Consider the following 16,275-nt stretch of genomic DNA (forward strand, 5'->3'; position numbering starts at 1 on the left):
GGGAGGGGCCGGTCGGTATGGGGGTTCCGACCCCTCGGCAGGGGCGCCGCCGCGCTTCCCAAGCGGCGCACTGTAGCAGTGCGCCACCGGGCCGGCCAAATCTGGTATTAAGCCAGTCATTGAATTCGTAGTTTTAAGTTTTGGAATGCTTTTGGTTTTGGTTTTGTTTTTTTTAAGTTTTAGAATTTCCATTTGGTCCTGCTTCGTAGTATCCTCTGCTGGAAAAAATCCCAATGTTGTCTTTTTACTTTGAATATATTAAGCATAGTTGTTTAAAGTCTCTACCTAATAATTCCATTATCTGGATCCCATATGGAGCTCCTGGTACTGTCTGTTGTTGCTCTTTTTTTCCAATAAGTAATTTTGTCATCATATAGGTCAAATTTTATTTTAAACAAAGCTGGACATTGAATACAGACAATTTAAGGTGATTTGAGGCCTAGGGGTGATATCTTCCTCCAGAGATTTTTACTTTTGACTTGAACCTCAGGCCACTAGGAATCTAGGATCACTTTTTTTTTTTTTTTTTAAAGATGACCGGTAAGGGGATCTTAACCCTTGACTTGGTGTTGTCAGCACCATGCTCAGCCAGTAAGCTCACCGGCCATCCCTATATGGGATCCGAACCTGGGGCCTTAGTGTTATCAGCACCACACTCTCCTCAGTGAGCCACGGGCCGGCCATAGGATCATTTTAATCTAAGCAGGAATTGAGTTGATTTGAGACTAGTATTAGTTCCTGCCAACTCTTGTCTATTTCTTGTTAAGCTTTCACCCTTACCTATAGCATAGTCCTTTAAGGTCCAAGTCTGAAGTGTGGGAATGTACTGTTCTGAACTCTAGTTTATGTCGTCTTAGCCCAGGTAGTCTATTAAAAGCTCTGCTTAGCTTCTCATCCTGTAAGCTCTCTCTTCTGGAATTGATCCTAGTTCCTAGAGCAACATCTGAAAGTGTTGGGCTTTATTTCTCTGGGTTTCATTTCTCCTGGATCTTGACTCCAGAATTTTTCAGGGCCTTGTTCTCTTATGCTTTAAACAGATATTTTTCTAGTTTTTTTAAGTTGTTTTCAGTGGGTGGGTTAGTCTGTTATCTAGATTACCATTACTGAAATTTATATTCCCAAGTTCTATATTTTTACTCTGCTCTGTAATGTACAGTAACTACGTTTCTTTGTCTCATAGTTGGAAGATAGCGTCTATGATTATGGGCATCATGTGTAAGATTTCTAATGGAATTTTCTTCATAGTCACATGTTTTTATTTAATGCTAATTTTTATTTCACAGATGTTATTACTTCAATTATCTCTTCAATAATTTTAAACATACCTAGAATCTTTGCTGAGCTGTTATATGACATTAGTTTTTCCTTCAGTGAATTTTTATTCTTATTGTTGTCTTTTGTTGGCTTGGTTTCTTAGTGTTTTTATTTCTTCATGTGTGTGACGTTTTTGATATACTCATTTTGAGTAGGAATTTTAGAGCTGTATTTTCTGTCCTTTCCCTCTTCCATATTCTCCTCTCACTGTCTAGTAGGTTTCCTGTTGCCTCTACCGGTTTCCTCAGCACCCCTCTGCTTCCCCCCCATGCAAGAATCAGGTATAAAAACAGTGGGTTAAATTACAGATATCACAGATAAATTCACTGAGTCAGTAGTGCAGCTTGTTTCATTTACTGGGCTTTAGGCCATATCAGAGTCCTCCCCCTTTCTTAGGTCTGTAACTTTCTAAAAATCTTAAACTGTTGTTAGCAGATTTTATTATCTCTTTTTAGGAGTAGAAGTGACACATCCTAACTCCCATCCTGAAGCAATGAACTAGTTCCTCTTAAGTGGAGCAATTTTAGTTTTTGTTATTTAATTTTATTATCTCTTTTTAGGAGTAGAAGTGACACATCCTAGCTCCCATCCTGAAGCAATGAACTAGTTCCTCTTAAGTGGAGCAATTTTAGTTTTTGTTATTTCTTAGTTGCCTGAGTGTTAGCTGTCACTGACTGATTATGGACCCAGAATTGAGTAGGCCCATTGTTTTAGTCCTCCTCACTACATATTTTACATTTCTATTTAATTTCTATTTCATAAATATGTTTGTCTTATATTAAATCTAAATATGCCTATTTGCTTCTCTGTTTTTGTCTATTAGTGCTTCTACTTTGGAGCAGAACTGCTTCATCAAAGCCTGAATTTACTATACTATTGGCAATCTGCTGACCCTTTTAAAGTTTTGTTCCATTTTCTAATGTTGGGTTCAGTAAGAGAAAAAAGAAAGTAACAGTTCTAGTAGCTTGTTTACAACATTATTATGCAAGGCTAAGTTAAAACTTTAGCCTGAATTAGGAAATTACTGTTTTGCAGTTCCATGTCTAATATTTGATTTAGAAAGGATCATGAATGGATGCTAAAACATCAGATGAACTGTTGTTGGAGAATAGGATATTTGCCTGGTACCAAAGTGTCATCCCACAGATTATATACTAATTACAAAAGCAGATTATATACTAATTACAAAATTAGATGCAATCTTAGTTTAACAGGAAATATAGAAGATAGAGATACAAATTAAATAACATTTTGGAAAAACATAAATCCAGAATGTGAGACATTCCAGAAGAACACTGGGTAGACTCTTCAAAAAGTCAGGGACATTAAAAAAATGGGTTTGTTCTAGTTTAGAAGAGAATGGGGAGAGAAAACAACTAAATGCAATGTATGAACACTAATTGAATTTTTGTTCAAAAATAGTTTTAAAAGACATGTTGACTCTTAGAGCTCAGTAATGAAAAGGCAATAATAAAGCTAATTTTTAAATGTGCAAAGTATCTGAATAGACATTTCTTCAAATAAGATTTTTAAATGGCCAATAAGCACATGAAAAGATGTTCAACATCACTAGCCATCAGGGAAATGCAAATCAAAATCACAGTGAGATACCACTTCATACCCACTAGAATGGCTATAGTAAAAAAGAAAATAACAAGTGTAGGCAAGGATGTGGAGAAGTTGGAACCCTCATACACTGCTAGTAGGAATGTAAAATGGTGTAGTTGTTTTGGAAAACATTCTGGCAGTTCCTCCAAAGTTTAAACAAGTTTCCATCCAACCCATCAATTTCATTGTGAAAGCATATGTCCACACAAAAACTTGTACATAGGTGTTCACAGCTGCTTAATTTATAGCAGCCAAAAAGTGGAAACAACTCAAATATCCATCAGCTGATGTATGGATAAATATAATTTGGCAATAAAAAGGAATGAAGTATTGATACATGCTACAATATGGATGAAGAAACATTATGCTAAGTGAAAGAAGCCAGTCACAAAATACTACATATTGTATGAGTCCATTTACCATAGATCCTCGTTATTTGTGGATTTTATATTTGCTAATTGACTTACCAAAATTTATTTGAAACCCCAAAATCAATACTCCGAGCACTTTCACAGTCATTTGTGGACATTCATGGAGCTGTGAAAGATCTGAGTCATCTCTCAGCTCAGGTTGAACAAAACAACACTCTGGCTTTTTATTTCAGCTTTCATCCTCTAAACAAGTGTACTTTTTCACAGTCAGTTCAGTGGCAGGTTTTTCACATTTTCGATGATGATTTCACTGTTTAAAATGGCTGGCAAGCACAGTGCTGAAGTGCTGTCTGGTGTTCCTAACACAAGACTGTTTTGCACCTTCTGGTACAAAAGATAAATACAAGATAGATAAGCTTCATTCATACATGAGTTATAGTGCTATTAGCCATGAGTTGTTAATGAGTTAGTGAGTTGTCTTTTTTTTTTTTTGCTTTTTTGTGACCGGTAAGGGGATCGCAACCCTTGGCTTAGTGTCCCCTGCACTGCGCTCAGCCAGTGAGCGCACCACCCATCCCTATATAGGATCCGAACCCGCGGCGGGAGTGCCACCACGCTCCCAGCGCCGCACTCTTCCGAGTGAGCCACGGGGTCAGCCCTAGTGAGTTGTCTTTAAACACAAACACATAAAATAAGTATATTTATTGATTGGTTGATGAAAATGTTGTGACCAGAGACTTGCAGGAACCTAAACCTTTGTCTCCCCCAGGAACAGTGATTCGGCATTTGCTAATTCAAGAGTTCATAGCAACTGTATAGAACATAAGTACCTTAAGTAACAGGAATCAGTTACATACAAAATGTCACAATAGACAAGCTTATAGTCACAGAAAGTAGATTAGTGCTTGCCAAGGATTGGGAGTGGGGCAGAAAATGGGGAATGGCTGCTGAATGACTACGGGTTTTCTTTTTGGGTGATGAAAATGTTCTGGAATTAGAAATGGTGATAGTTGCACACCTCCGTGAATATACTAAAAACCATAGAATTTTATAGTTTACATGGGTGAATTTTGTGGTAAACGAATTTTATCTCAAGTTGTTTATATAAAGACATTTGAAGGAAATGCGTGAGTTTATTAATACATGCTACAATATGGATGAAGAAACATTATGCTAAGTGAAAGAAGCCAGTCACAAAATACTGCATATTGTATGAGTCCATTTACCATAGATCCTCGTTATTTGTGGATTTTATATTTGCTAATTGACTTACCAAAATTTATTTGAAACCCCAAAATCAATACTCCGAGCACTTTCACAGTCATTTGTGGACATTCATGGAGCTGTGAAAGATCTGAGTCATCTCTCAGCTCAGGTTGAACAAAACAACACTCTGGCTTTTTATTTCAGCTTTCATCCTCTAAACAAGTGTACTTTTTCACAGTCAGTTCAGTGGCAGGTTTTTCACATTTTCGATGATGATTTCACTGTTTAAAATGGCTGGCAAGCACAGTGCTGAAGTGCTGTCTGGTGTTCCTAACACAAGACTGTTTTGCACCTTCTGGTACAAAAGATAAATACAAGATAGATAAGCTTCATTCATACATGAGTTATAGTGCTATTAGCCATGAGTTGTTAATGAGTTAGTGAGTTGTCTTTTTTTTTTTTTGCTTTTTTGTGACCGGTAAGGGGATCGCAACCCTTGGCTTAGTGTCCCCTGCACTGCGCTCAGCCAGTGAGCGCACCACCCATCCCTATATAGGATCCGAACCCGCGGCGGGAGTGCCACCACGCTCCCAGCGCCGCACTCTTCCGAGTGAGCCACGGGGTCAGCCCTAGTGAGTTGTCTTTAAACACAAACACATAAAATAAGTATATTTATTGATTGGTTGATGAAAATGTTGTGACCAGAGACTTGCAGGAACCTAAACCTTTGTCTCCCCCAGGAACAGTGATTCGGCATTTGCTAATTCAAGAGTTCATAGCAACTGTATAGAACATAAGTACCTTAAGTAACAGGAATCAGTTACATACAAAATGTCACAATAGACAAGCTTATAGTCACAGAAAGTAGATTAGTGCTTGCCAAGGATTGGGAGTGGGGCAGAAAATGGGGAATGGCTGCTGAATGACTACGGGTTTTCTTTTTGGGTGATGAAAATGTTCTGGAATTAGAAATGGTGATAGTTGCACACCTCCGTGAATATACTAAAAACCATAGAATTTTATAGTTTACATGGGTGAATTTTGTGGTAAACGAATTTTATCTCAAGTTGTTTATATAAAGACATTTGAAGGAAATGCGTGAGTTTATTTTTGTTTTTTGTTTTTGCGAGTGGCTAGTACAAGGATCCAGACCCTTGACCTTAGTGTTATAACACCATGCTTTCTAACCAACTGAACTAGCTGGCCACCAGATAAGTTTTGAATATCAATTGGATAATAGATGATATGGAACTATTGTTAATTTTCAAAGATGGGATAATGGTATTATGGTTTTGTATGAAATATCTTTATTCTTAGGAAATGCATGCTGAGTGTATTAGGGTTCTCTAGAGAGACAGAAACAATAGGATGTGTTATAAATACATGAAGGGATTTTTTAGGCGAACTAGCTCACGCAATTGTGAAGAGAAATCCCACGATAGGGCCGGCCCGTGGCTCACTCGGGAGAGTGCGGTGCTGATAACACCAAGGCCACGGGTTCGGATCCCATATAGGGATGGCCGGTTCGCTCATGGGCTGAGCATGGTGCTGACAACACCAAGTCAAGGGTGAAGATCCCCTTACCGGTCATCTTTTAAAAAAAAAAAGAAATCCCACGATAGGCTGTCTGGAAACTGGATGCCTTTAGTGTGGCTCAGCCTAAGTCCAAAGGCCTCAGAACCAGGGCAGTCAATGGTATCCTTGGTGTAAGTCTTGGAACCCAAAAGCTAAAGAGTTTTTGAGCTGTGATGTCCATGGACGAGGAAAAGAGTATATCCCAGCTTCAGCAGATAGAAAGATTCACCTTTTCCTCTGCTTTTTTTTTCTCCGGGCCCCAGTGGATTGGATCATTCCCGCCCGTATTGAAGATGAATCTTTTCTACTCAGTCCACTCAGGTTCTCATGCTAATCTCTTCTGGAAACACCCTCACTGACACACCTAAAAAGATAGCTTTACCAGATTTCTCTGTATTCCTTAATCTGAACAAGTAGACACCTAGAATTAACCTTCACACTGAGGTATTTAGGGGTAATGTATCAGGTCTAGAAGTTAATTTCAGATGGTTCAAGAATTTGATTGAGACTAGAGAATGAAAGAGAAAGCAAATGTGGCAAATGATATCATTTGTTGAATCTAGATAGAAGATATGTTTCTATTGTACTTACAACTTTTTTTTCTGCTTGAAATCTTTCAAAATAAAAAGGGGGGAGACTTTTTGCACAATCAATACTTAAAACACATCTTTTGTCTTTGTAAGTTGTAGACTTATTTAGTTGTTCTTACTATGCTGGTTGTAACAGAAAGCAAGAATCCATGGACACTGGATACACTTATGTATGCCATAGCATTAAAACCAGAGTGTACAAGAAAAGCTCTCTATTTTTTTCTTATTGAATATTTAAATTTAATTCCCTACAGTTTTTTGAAGTAGCATATTCATTGCAATTTGTGAAATAATACAAGGCTATATAAGAAAAAAATAATCTGTATTAATAGTCTATGTGATATATGTGTTTAAATATTCACCAAGGAGAAACTCCAGCACAGTGTTTATATCAGAGCCTATTATATGCTAAACACTACAGTAATGGAGAAACATGGGAAACTTGTATGCCTTTGAGGAGCTCACCTTGTAGAAGTCAGACAGGTAAATGAATGTAAGATACTATAGTAGAAGTATGGACAAAATTGTGGGAAAGACTTCTGATGATGGTAAAATAGATCATTTGGGGGCGGGGGGGCACTCTACTGAAGACAAGTAGAAAAGCTAAGCAAAACATAAAAACATCTACTTGAAGCCATTTTAGAACAATCAAGAAGATTTATGGAGCCCAGATTCAGGAGAAGATGGAAATTCACAAAGGTGAGCATGGCATTTGAAGACACTTTTCCCATAGAAGTTTCTGATTCCAGAAGAAGCAGTTTAGAGGAAAAGAAGCAAGTTGAATAATATTTTTGACAGCCTCTTAGAGCATAGTTGGAGTTCCATACCTTGTGGTAGAACCTGAAAGGATACATCTAAGTATGAGGATATAAAAGAAGTAGACAGGCCCCTGCAGGAACAGAAGCCTAGCTTTAATTATCTCAGTTCCTGAAATTAGATTAAGGAGATCATGGATGGATAATAGCCCTAACAGCCTGCCTGAAGTAAATGAGAAGATAGTTTAGAAAACGGTATCCAGAATGAAACACATTTGGAGAGGGCCGGCCCGTGGCTCACTCGGGAGAGTGCAGTGCTGACAACGCCAAGGCCACGGGTTCGGATCCCACATAGGGATGGCCAGTTGCTCACTGGGAGAGTATTTTAAAAGAATGGAGGAGGGGCCGGCCCGGGTGGCGCACTGGATAGTGCGCCGCTTGGGAAGCGCGGCGGCGCTCCCATCCGAGGGTTCGGATCCCACATACAGACCGGCTCCCGCTCACTGGCTGAGCGAGGCACAGGAGCAACGCCAAGGCACAGGAGCAACGCCAAGGCACAGGAGCAACGCCGGTCCGGTACGGGGGCAACACTGAGGGTTGCGATCCGTTGCTGGACACGGAAAAAAGACAAAAGACAAAAAAAAAAAAAAAAATTACTTAAACACTTCATCTCATTTTCTTTTCTCATAGAATGGTATAAATGGTTCACAAACTAGCACTCATCCACAGACCACAGCTTGAGTGGTATGGTAACAAAAGAAATTGAATGCATAATTAAAATCTTTCCCACTGAGAGAATTACAGGTGTGTGTGACTTTACTGGTGGATTTTACAAACATGTAAGGAAGAAATAATTATACAGACTTTTTTTGAATATTGAAAAGAAGGAAATACTTACTCCCCAATTCTTTTTAAGAGGCCAAATTTGACAATGACATTAAAATAAAAGCAAATTATAGGATATTCTTACGCATGAAGAGAGATGTAAAAAATCAACAAAATATTGGCAAACCAAATCCAGCATTATAGTTTGGCCTGTTTGGTTTTACTTTAGGAATGTAGGGTGGCTTTAACATTTGAAAATTAATGTAATTCACCCATTTTAAAAGAATGGAGGAGAAACAGCATATAATCATCTTGATACATGCTGAAAAATCATTTGATAAAGTTCAGCATTCATTCATGGTAAAAAAAAAAAAAATTAACAAATTGCAATAGAAAAGGAACTGCTAAATTTACAACAAACCTGCAGCAAATATAATTTATAGTGACATGCTGAAAACTTTCCCTTTGAGGTCAGGAATGAGACAAGGATGCTTGCTATCATCACTTCTATTCAAGGTGCAGTACCTTAATAATCAAAGCTGTAAAATTGAAAAGGAAGAAATAAACCTTTTATTATTCACATACAGTGTGACTGCAAATCCTTAAGATTCTAGAAAACCCAAAAGGAAGATCCGGAACAACGTTGCTGGATACAAGGACCATATACAAAATAATTGTTTCTATACAGCAGCAACAAAGTGATTTTAGAAATATATCATTTACAATAGCATCAAAAAAAATCAAATATATAGGAATAACTAACAAATTTCCACACAATAAACTAAGACGTTATTGAGACTAAGTAATTTTTTTAAACATTACTGAGAAAAATCTTTGAAAGAGCTAAATAAATGGAGCATTTATTGTTTTTGTGGATTGAAACTCTCAATATTATAAAGATTGAGGTTGATTTACCTCAAATATACAGATCAGTGATCCCAAACAATCTCAATAAGGTTTTTTTGGGGGGTGGGGGGGTGGGGATATAGAACTTAAAGCTTTGATTATAAAATTTGTATGGAAATGCAAAGAGTCAAATAGTTAAGGCACTCTTGAAGATGAAACACAATGTGGAAGAACTTGTTTTATTGGATATTGAGACCTTTTTTGAAACTATAGTTACTAAGAATGTGCCATTTAGGTGCATGGATGGACAAATGTCTAGCTGTAACTAACCTGAGAAAATGGATGAGGATCTTTTTTTGTGTGTGTTTTTTTGTCTTTTTTCGTGACCGGCAACGGATCGCAACCCTCAGTGTCATGCCCGTACCGGACCGGGACCGGCAACGGTATCGCAACCCTCGGTGTTGTGCCCGCACCTCGCTCAGCCAGTGAGCGGCCGGTCTGTATGTGGGATCCGAACCCTCGGCAGGAGCGCCGCCGCTCTCCCAAGCTGTGCACTGTAGCAGTGCGCCACCGGGCCGGCCCTTGGATGAGGATCTTAAAAAAGAAACTACCAGTTGAAGATAATGTTAATAATGCAAGCATAAGTTAACAAGAAAATAGCAGAGTTCAGTCAGCTATTTCGTACTACTCATTTTGTCTTAACAATAAGATTCTAAGCATCTGGAAATTAGAAACTATCTCTTACTCTTAAAACATCTTCAGTAGAATCTGTCATAACACTTTAGGAGGTATTTAATAGTTACTTTGAATTTTATTATGTGCTTACGTAACTTTTGAATCTTTTTTGGTTTTAGATCTGCTGATTTAGGTCCTAATTTATTGACAAGATCTGGACAACCAACACTTACCAGAGTGCCCCCACCTATTCTTCCAAGGCCATCACAGCAGACAGGAAGCAGCAGTGTGAACACTTTCAGACCTGCTTACAGTTCATTATCTTCTGGATACGGTGCCTATGGAAATTCATTTTATGGAAGCTATAGCCCTTACAGCTATGGATATAATGGGTTGGGCTATAACCGCCTCCGTGTAGATGATCTTCCACCTAGTAGATTTGTTCAACAAGCTGAAGAAAGCAGCAGAGGTGCATTTCAGTCCATTGAAAGTATCGTGCATGCATTTGCCTCTGTCAGTATGATGATGGATGCTACCTTTTCAGCTGTCTATAACAGTTTCAGGGCTGTACTGGATGTAGCAAATCACTTTTCCCGATTAAAAATACACTTTACAAAGGTTTTTTCAGCTTTTGCATTAGTTAGGACTATAAGGTATCTTTACAGACGGTTCCAGAGGATAATGGGTTTAAGAAGAGGCTCTGAGAATGAAGACCTGTGGGCAGAAAGTGAAGGAACTGTGGCTCATCTGGGTGCTGAGCACCAAGCAGCTAACTCAGCAAAATCTTGGCCAATTTTCTTGTTCTTTGCTGTTGTCCTTGGTGGTCCTTACCTCATCTGGAAACTGCTGTCTACCTACAGTGATGAAGTAACAGGTAAGAGTAAGGAAATGGGTTCAGAAACTATAACAGTCTCAAATTTCAAGAATGGGTTTGTTAAATTAGTGTTTTTTATATTCATTTGTATTTACTATTTTGATCCAGTTACATTTTCAGTTAAGAGCTTCAAAACTGGAAGAGGAATATGTAGCAAAAACAGGTTTGCTGATTTATTTATTGTTTTTCAGTGTAACAGTACACATTACCTTACTGTTTACAAGGAACTGAACTTGGAGCTGTGGTGGATATGAAGATACATAGGGTATAATCCCTACCTTACTGAAACTTATTGGGAGAAAAGTGATTAATATACATAAACAGGTAATTTAAATGAGGCAGAAAGAGTGTGGTAAGGAATTTGACAGTTGGAGAGAGACATAAGGTTTCTTGAGCCCTTTTTTTAATATGCATGACACTGCTAGATATTTTGGGTATTTTATCTCAATTGTTTCAACAACCCAAAGAGATAGTAATTATCCTCATTTTACAAGTGACAAAACTAAGGTTCAGAGAACTTACTTGTCCAAGGTCACATCTTTAATATGGTAGAACCAGAAATAAAACCAGGTTGCTTGACTGTTAAGCCCATACTCTGTCGACTGGTAGAGAGTACTATCTGACTTTGGAAAAATGAAGCTAACATTTTTGGCTGTCGTATCCAGGAAGAAATGGCATCTGAGTTAGATTTTTGAAAAATAGGTATCATTTCATAAGTTAGGTAAGGAGAAAAAGACTGTCAAGCAGATGGAATAGATTGAACAAAAGTACATAGGTAGAAAATATGAGATTCGTTCAGCAGTTGTCCTATAGTATTGAATAGAAGGATTGTAAGAAATAAGGCTTAGAAATTATGTTGAAGGCTAATAGTAGAAAACTTAATTGCCATTATGAGGCTTAATCTTCGTTTAGTAAGGGATGGATAGTTTTTTCGTAGTTTTTGGTTTTTAAATGGGCTGTGACATATATATAAACAGTGCTCTAACGAGGTCAGTATGTCTGAAATATTTAAGATAAATCAGTGGAGTTTAATTAAAACAAGTCGAAGTTAGATAGTAAGATTCATAAAGGATTTAGATTATCTTCACCTTTGTATTCCCAGTATCTAACAACCTGCTTGGCACATAGGAGGTGCTTAATAAACATTTATTAATTTGGGGACATCAGTTTTGATGCATTTGCATTAGACTGGATGAGAGATAATGAAGCTCCAAACTAGGGTATGTGAAAAGCAGAACTGATATAATCAATTCAGTGGATTTGGTCACTGGGTAGATGTGGTACATAAAGGGAAAGGAAGAATCAAAATGACCTAGACCTTTAAATTTGGGTTATTAGAGTGATAATGTTTATTCATTAATTCAATAAGTATTTGTTGAGTGCCTACTACATGCCAGACACAGTTCTAGGAGCTACGGATATAGCAACAAGTAAAACATTTAAAAAAATCCTTGCTCTTGTGGCAATCTAATGGGAGGGAGACAGTAAACATATATAATAAGTCAGAAGGTAATAAGTGCCACAGGAAAAAAAAAACATAAAGTAGGGAAGAATGTTGGGAAGTGCCAGGAATAGGAAGAAGGGTCGCAGTGCTACATATAGTCAGGGAAGGCCTTCCTGAAGGAGGTAAGGGAATACACCCTCCAGCTATTTGAGGGAAGAGTGTTTAAAGCATAGGGAAAAGCAAAAGTGCAAAGATATTTAAGTGGCAGTGTGCTTGGCATGTCACGTGAACAGCAAGAAGGCCAGTGTGGTTGGAGCAGAGTGAGAGTGGTAGGAGACATTCGGAGGAAGAGTTGAATGAGTAGATGGTATAGGGAAGCCATCACAGAGTTTGGGACAAAGGAGAAATATAATCTGACTTAGATTTTAAAAAGAAAATCTTTTTACTGATAATGGTTAATAGGTAGACCTAGGGCAGAAGAGACCAATGTGGAGAGTAAAGAAGCCATTACATTAATTCAAGTGAGAGATGATAGTGGCTTGGGTTAGGGTGGCAGTGATGTGAGTCCTGAGGTGGAGTCAGATTGTGGATATGTATTTGCAGGAAAAGCCAATAAAATAAATATAGAGAAATCCCATGGGACAACTGGTTTGTGAGTGATTATCATTAGTTTGGTTGGAGTTAATATTGAGTTTGATGTGCCATTGGGACATTGGGACTTGAATGAAGTTTAAAAGGCAGGACAGGATCTTAGAGAGGTTAAAAAAGTTAAAAATTATCCACATAGAAGTGATAGTTGAATAGTTGAAATAGTGTAAGTCGATTATATTACTATGGTAGAAAGACAGAAAAAAGAAGAGGGAGTAAGATGGAAATCAGGAAGACTAGAAGTAGAACCATGTTATTACTGCATTTTGGAAGCATGGGAGTGGAGGGAGGAAGGAAGTTTCAAGAAGGGGAAGAAGGATGATGAGTGGTATAAGATGCTATAATAACGTAAGATCAAGAACTGAATAAAGTTCATTAGATTTGTCAATTAGATGTCATCGATTGCCAGGAAGTAATTTTGGTGTAGAGCAGAGAAAACAAACTGTGGAGGGGGATAACGGGTTTATAAACTCAGACGATACAAAAAAATAAAAAGATTAGCAGTGAATGGAAGGAGAGGAAAAAAAGAATAGCCATGTTGAGTGATAGCAAGTTGATGTGATAGTTCTCGGTTTTTAGTTTTGGTTTGTCTTTTAAGAAGTAAGGATATCTGAAAATGTTTTTAGGCTAAAGAAAGGAGTCAGTAGAGGAGCGATTGTAGATAAGGGAGGGACAGAGAAGTGTTAAATAGTGAAGGAGCCTCCTATAGTATGTTGGAGAAGATTTGATTCAAGGAACCAGTCAAAAGGAGGTACAATTCTTTATCTGAGGCAAAAGAAGGAGAAATGGGTAATGATACAAAAAGATTTTTGAGGAGGAGCGAAATTGAGGAGACTTAGGTCTTATGACTTTAGCTTTTAGAGAAGTGGTTGGCTACCTGTGGCCTATGGGCCAGATCTGGCTTACTCCTATTTTTGTACAGCCCACAAACTAAGAATGGTTTTTATATTTTTCAGCAGTTAGAAAAAAATAAGAAATATTTTTTAAAAAAAAGAATTTGCGATGTGAAAATTATATAAAATTTAAATTTCAGTGTTCATTAATAAAGTTTTATTAGAACAAAGCCACACTCATGTGTACATATTATGGTTTCTCTTTCACTATAACACAGTTGTTTGCACAGAGATCATATATGGCACTCTCTAAAAAAGAATTTGCGATGTGAAAATTATATAAAATTTAAATTTCAGTGTTCACTAATAAAGTTTTATTAGAACAAAGCCACACTCATGTGTACATATTATTATGGTTTCTCTTTCACTATAACACAGTTGTTTGCACAGAGATCATATATGGCACTCTCACTGCTTCACTCTTCAGCTCTGCACAATACAAATCTCAATAACTCAGTTATAACTTGACAACATGTTAAGTGTCATATATAGTTATACTGTAATTTTTATTATTATTATGAGTGTATACACGGCACACAAGAAGAGAAGACTTTGGACTTTGAATGTCATACTTTTAAGGCACAGTATAGTATGGATTATTTTGTTATTGAATTAGATGGTAAAGCACTGTATTTATTATGTAGTAACACTATAGCTATGTTAAATGGATATAATATATATCTACATTACCACACTGAAGACTAATCATAGAAAATCAACAGTTAGAAAAATTAGAAAATTTAAAATGGGAATCTTATCACAGAATTTCCTCACCAAAAAAGAATGAAAATGAAAATCAGACTGCGACCAAAGTAAGTTTGTGAGAGCTCATTTGTTAGCCAAGCTAGGAAGTTATTTACTGATGGTGATTGCAACAGCCAAAGAAATGTGTTGAGAAAAAGTAAATTTGTTTAAGAACATTAGCCTTCGGTGAGAACAGTTTCTTGAAGAGTTGATGGCATTTGGAACAACATAGCAACTTAAAACAAGGCAAATGATTCGAAAGGTTTTCCTTGGCTCATGATGACCCAACAGATACTATTGATACTTGCTATGGTTTGAATGTATCCCCCAAAGTTCATGTGTTAGAAACTTAATCCCAATGCATCAGTGTTAAGAGGTGGGGCCTTTAAGAGGTGATTAGGTCACTAAGGCATGAATGGATTAATGTCATGATTGCAGGACTGAGTCTGTTACTGTGCGAGTGGGTTTGTTATAAAATCAAGTTCAGTGCTCTCTTGCTCTTTCGAGCATTCTCTCACCATGTAATTCCTCTAACATGTTATGACCCATCAAGAAGTCCCTTACTAGATGTAGCTCCTTGATCTTGGACTTCCCACCCTTCATAACCACAAGCCAAATAAACTTCTATTGTTTATAAATTATCCAGTCTGTAATAGGAGCACAAGGTACTGCTCAGTTGATTATTTGAGGAATCAATGATGAATATGAAGTCACTGAAGAATTAGCCTCTGTAAATAGTCTGTGTGGTACAACTACAGGCAAGAATATTTTCAAAGAAATTGAAAACACTAATTCACTATAACCTGAGGTGGAATCTGCTAAGTTGCAACTGATGGTAAAAATATAGGTGGAGCGGAAATAGGCTTAACTGAACACAATTTACCAAGCATTTGAAAATGTAAAGTTTTTTAAGTCCCTGATTATTCATTGTGTTATCAGCAGAAAATTGCAGAAAATATATGAATTTATCATGTGTTATTGAACCAATAGTGTCAAAGGTAAAATTCATTCACTCCTGGGGACTGGTGGGTTAGCTCAGTTGACGAGAGCGCAGTGTTATAACACCAAGGTCAAGGGTTCGGATCCCCTTACCAGCCAGTTCCAAAAAAAAGAAGAAAAAAAACCATAGTCACTCTTGTGACATAACCATTGTCAGTTTTGAGAGTTTTTGTCAGATATAGAAGCTGAAGATTCTGACTTGCCCTACTGTATGTTCAGTGGCTTAACAAGAGTTAAAGGTTTTTTTTTTGTTTTGAGATCAAGGCCAAGACTGAAATTTTTCTGAACAGAACCACCCTCAGCCACTCTTATAAAACACTAAATGGCTTTGTACATCAGCTTTTGCTACAGACTTGGTAATATTCGTAATGAATTCAACCTAAAACCATAAGGCAGAACAGTGCTTATATGCAAAACTTATGCTAAAGTTATTTGACAACAGCTAACATTATTTGAATCACAAGGAATGTTGCACTGCTTTATATTACCTCCCAGGCTGTCAAAAGTTAAAACAAGAAGTGAGATTTCCATTCCTACATGAGTTTGCAGCAGATATATTTTCCAAGTTCATTCCACGATGCCAGACCCTTTTTTGGACCTCCATGGAAGTGCAAAGGAAATTTCCATATTTCAAAATCTATTTAACTGTGCAATTGAGAGGCTTCCACTTAACCTTCCTTTGGAAGTGATTAATCTGCAGTATGATGACATGGTAAAAGGCAAATATGAAGAAAAGAATTTAATAGAATTATATTCTAGTCTATTAATCTTTCAAGTAATGAATTTGCCTAGTTAAAACCACATGCTTATGGGCCGGCCCGGTGGCGCACTGCTACAGTGCGCCGCTTGGGAGCACGGAGGCGCTCCCGCCAAGGGTTCGGATCCCACATACAGACCGGTTCCTGCTC

At 37.5% G+C, this 16,275-nt stretch overlaps 1 protein-coding gene across 1 annotated transcript in view; it reads left to right on the plus strand.

Annotated features, from left to right (window-relative positions):
- PEX13 (peroxisomal biogenesis factor 13) overlaps positions 1-16,275 on the plus strand; it is a 27,392-nt gene that overhangs the window by 3,820 nt on the left and 7,297 nt on the right. Inside the window, exon 2 of the mRNA XM_008570137.1 lies at positions 9,945-10,639. Within this exon, the coding sequence (XP_008568359.1) occupies positions 9,945-10,639 (695 nt within the window). The remainder of the gene's footprint in view (positions 1-9,944; positions 10,640-16,275) is intronic.

The sequence above is a fragment of the Galeopterus variegatus genome, unplaced genomic scaffold (assembly GCF_000696425.1).
Source record: "Galeopterus variegatus unplaced genomic scaffold, G_variegatus-3.0.2 Scaffold574, whole genome shotgun sequence".
Taxonomy (NCBI): Eukaryota; Metazoa; Chordata; class Mammalia; order Dermoptera; family Cynocephalidae; genus Galeopterus; species Galeopterus variegatus.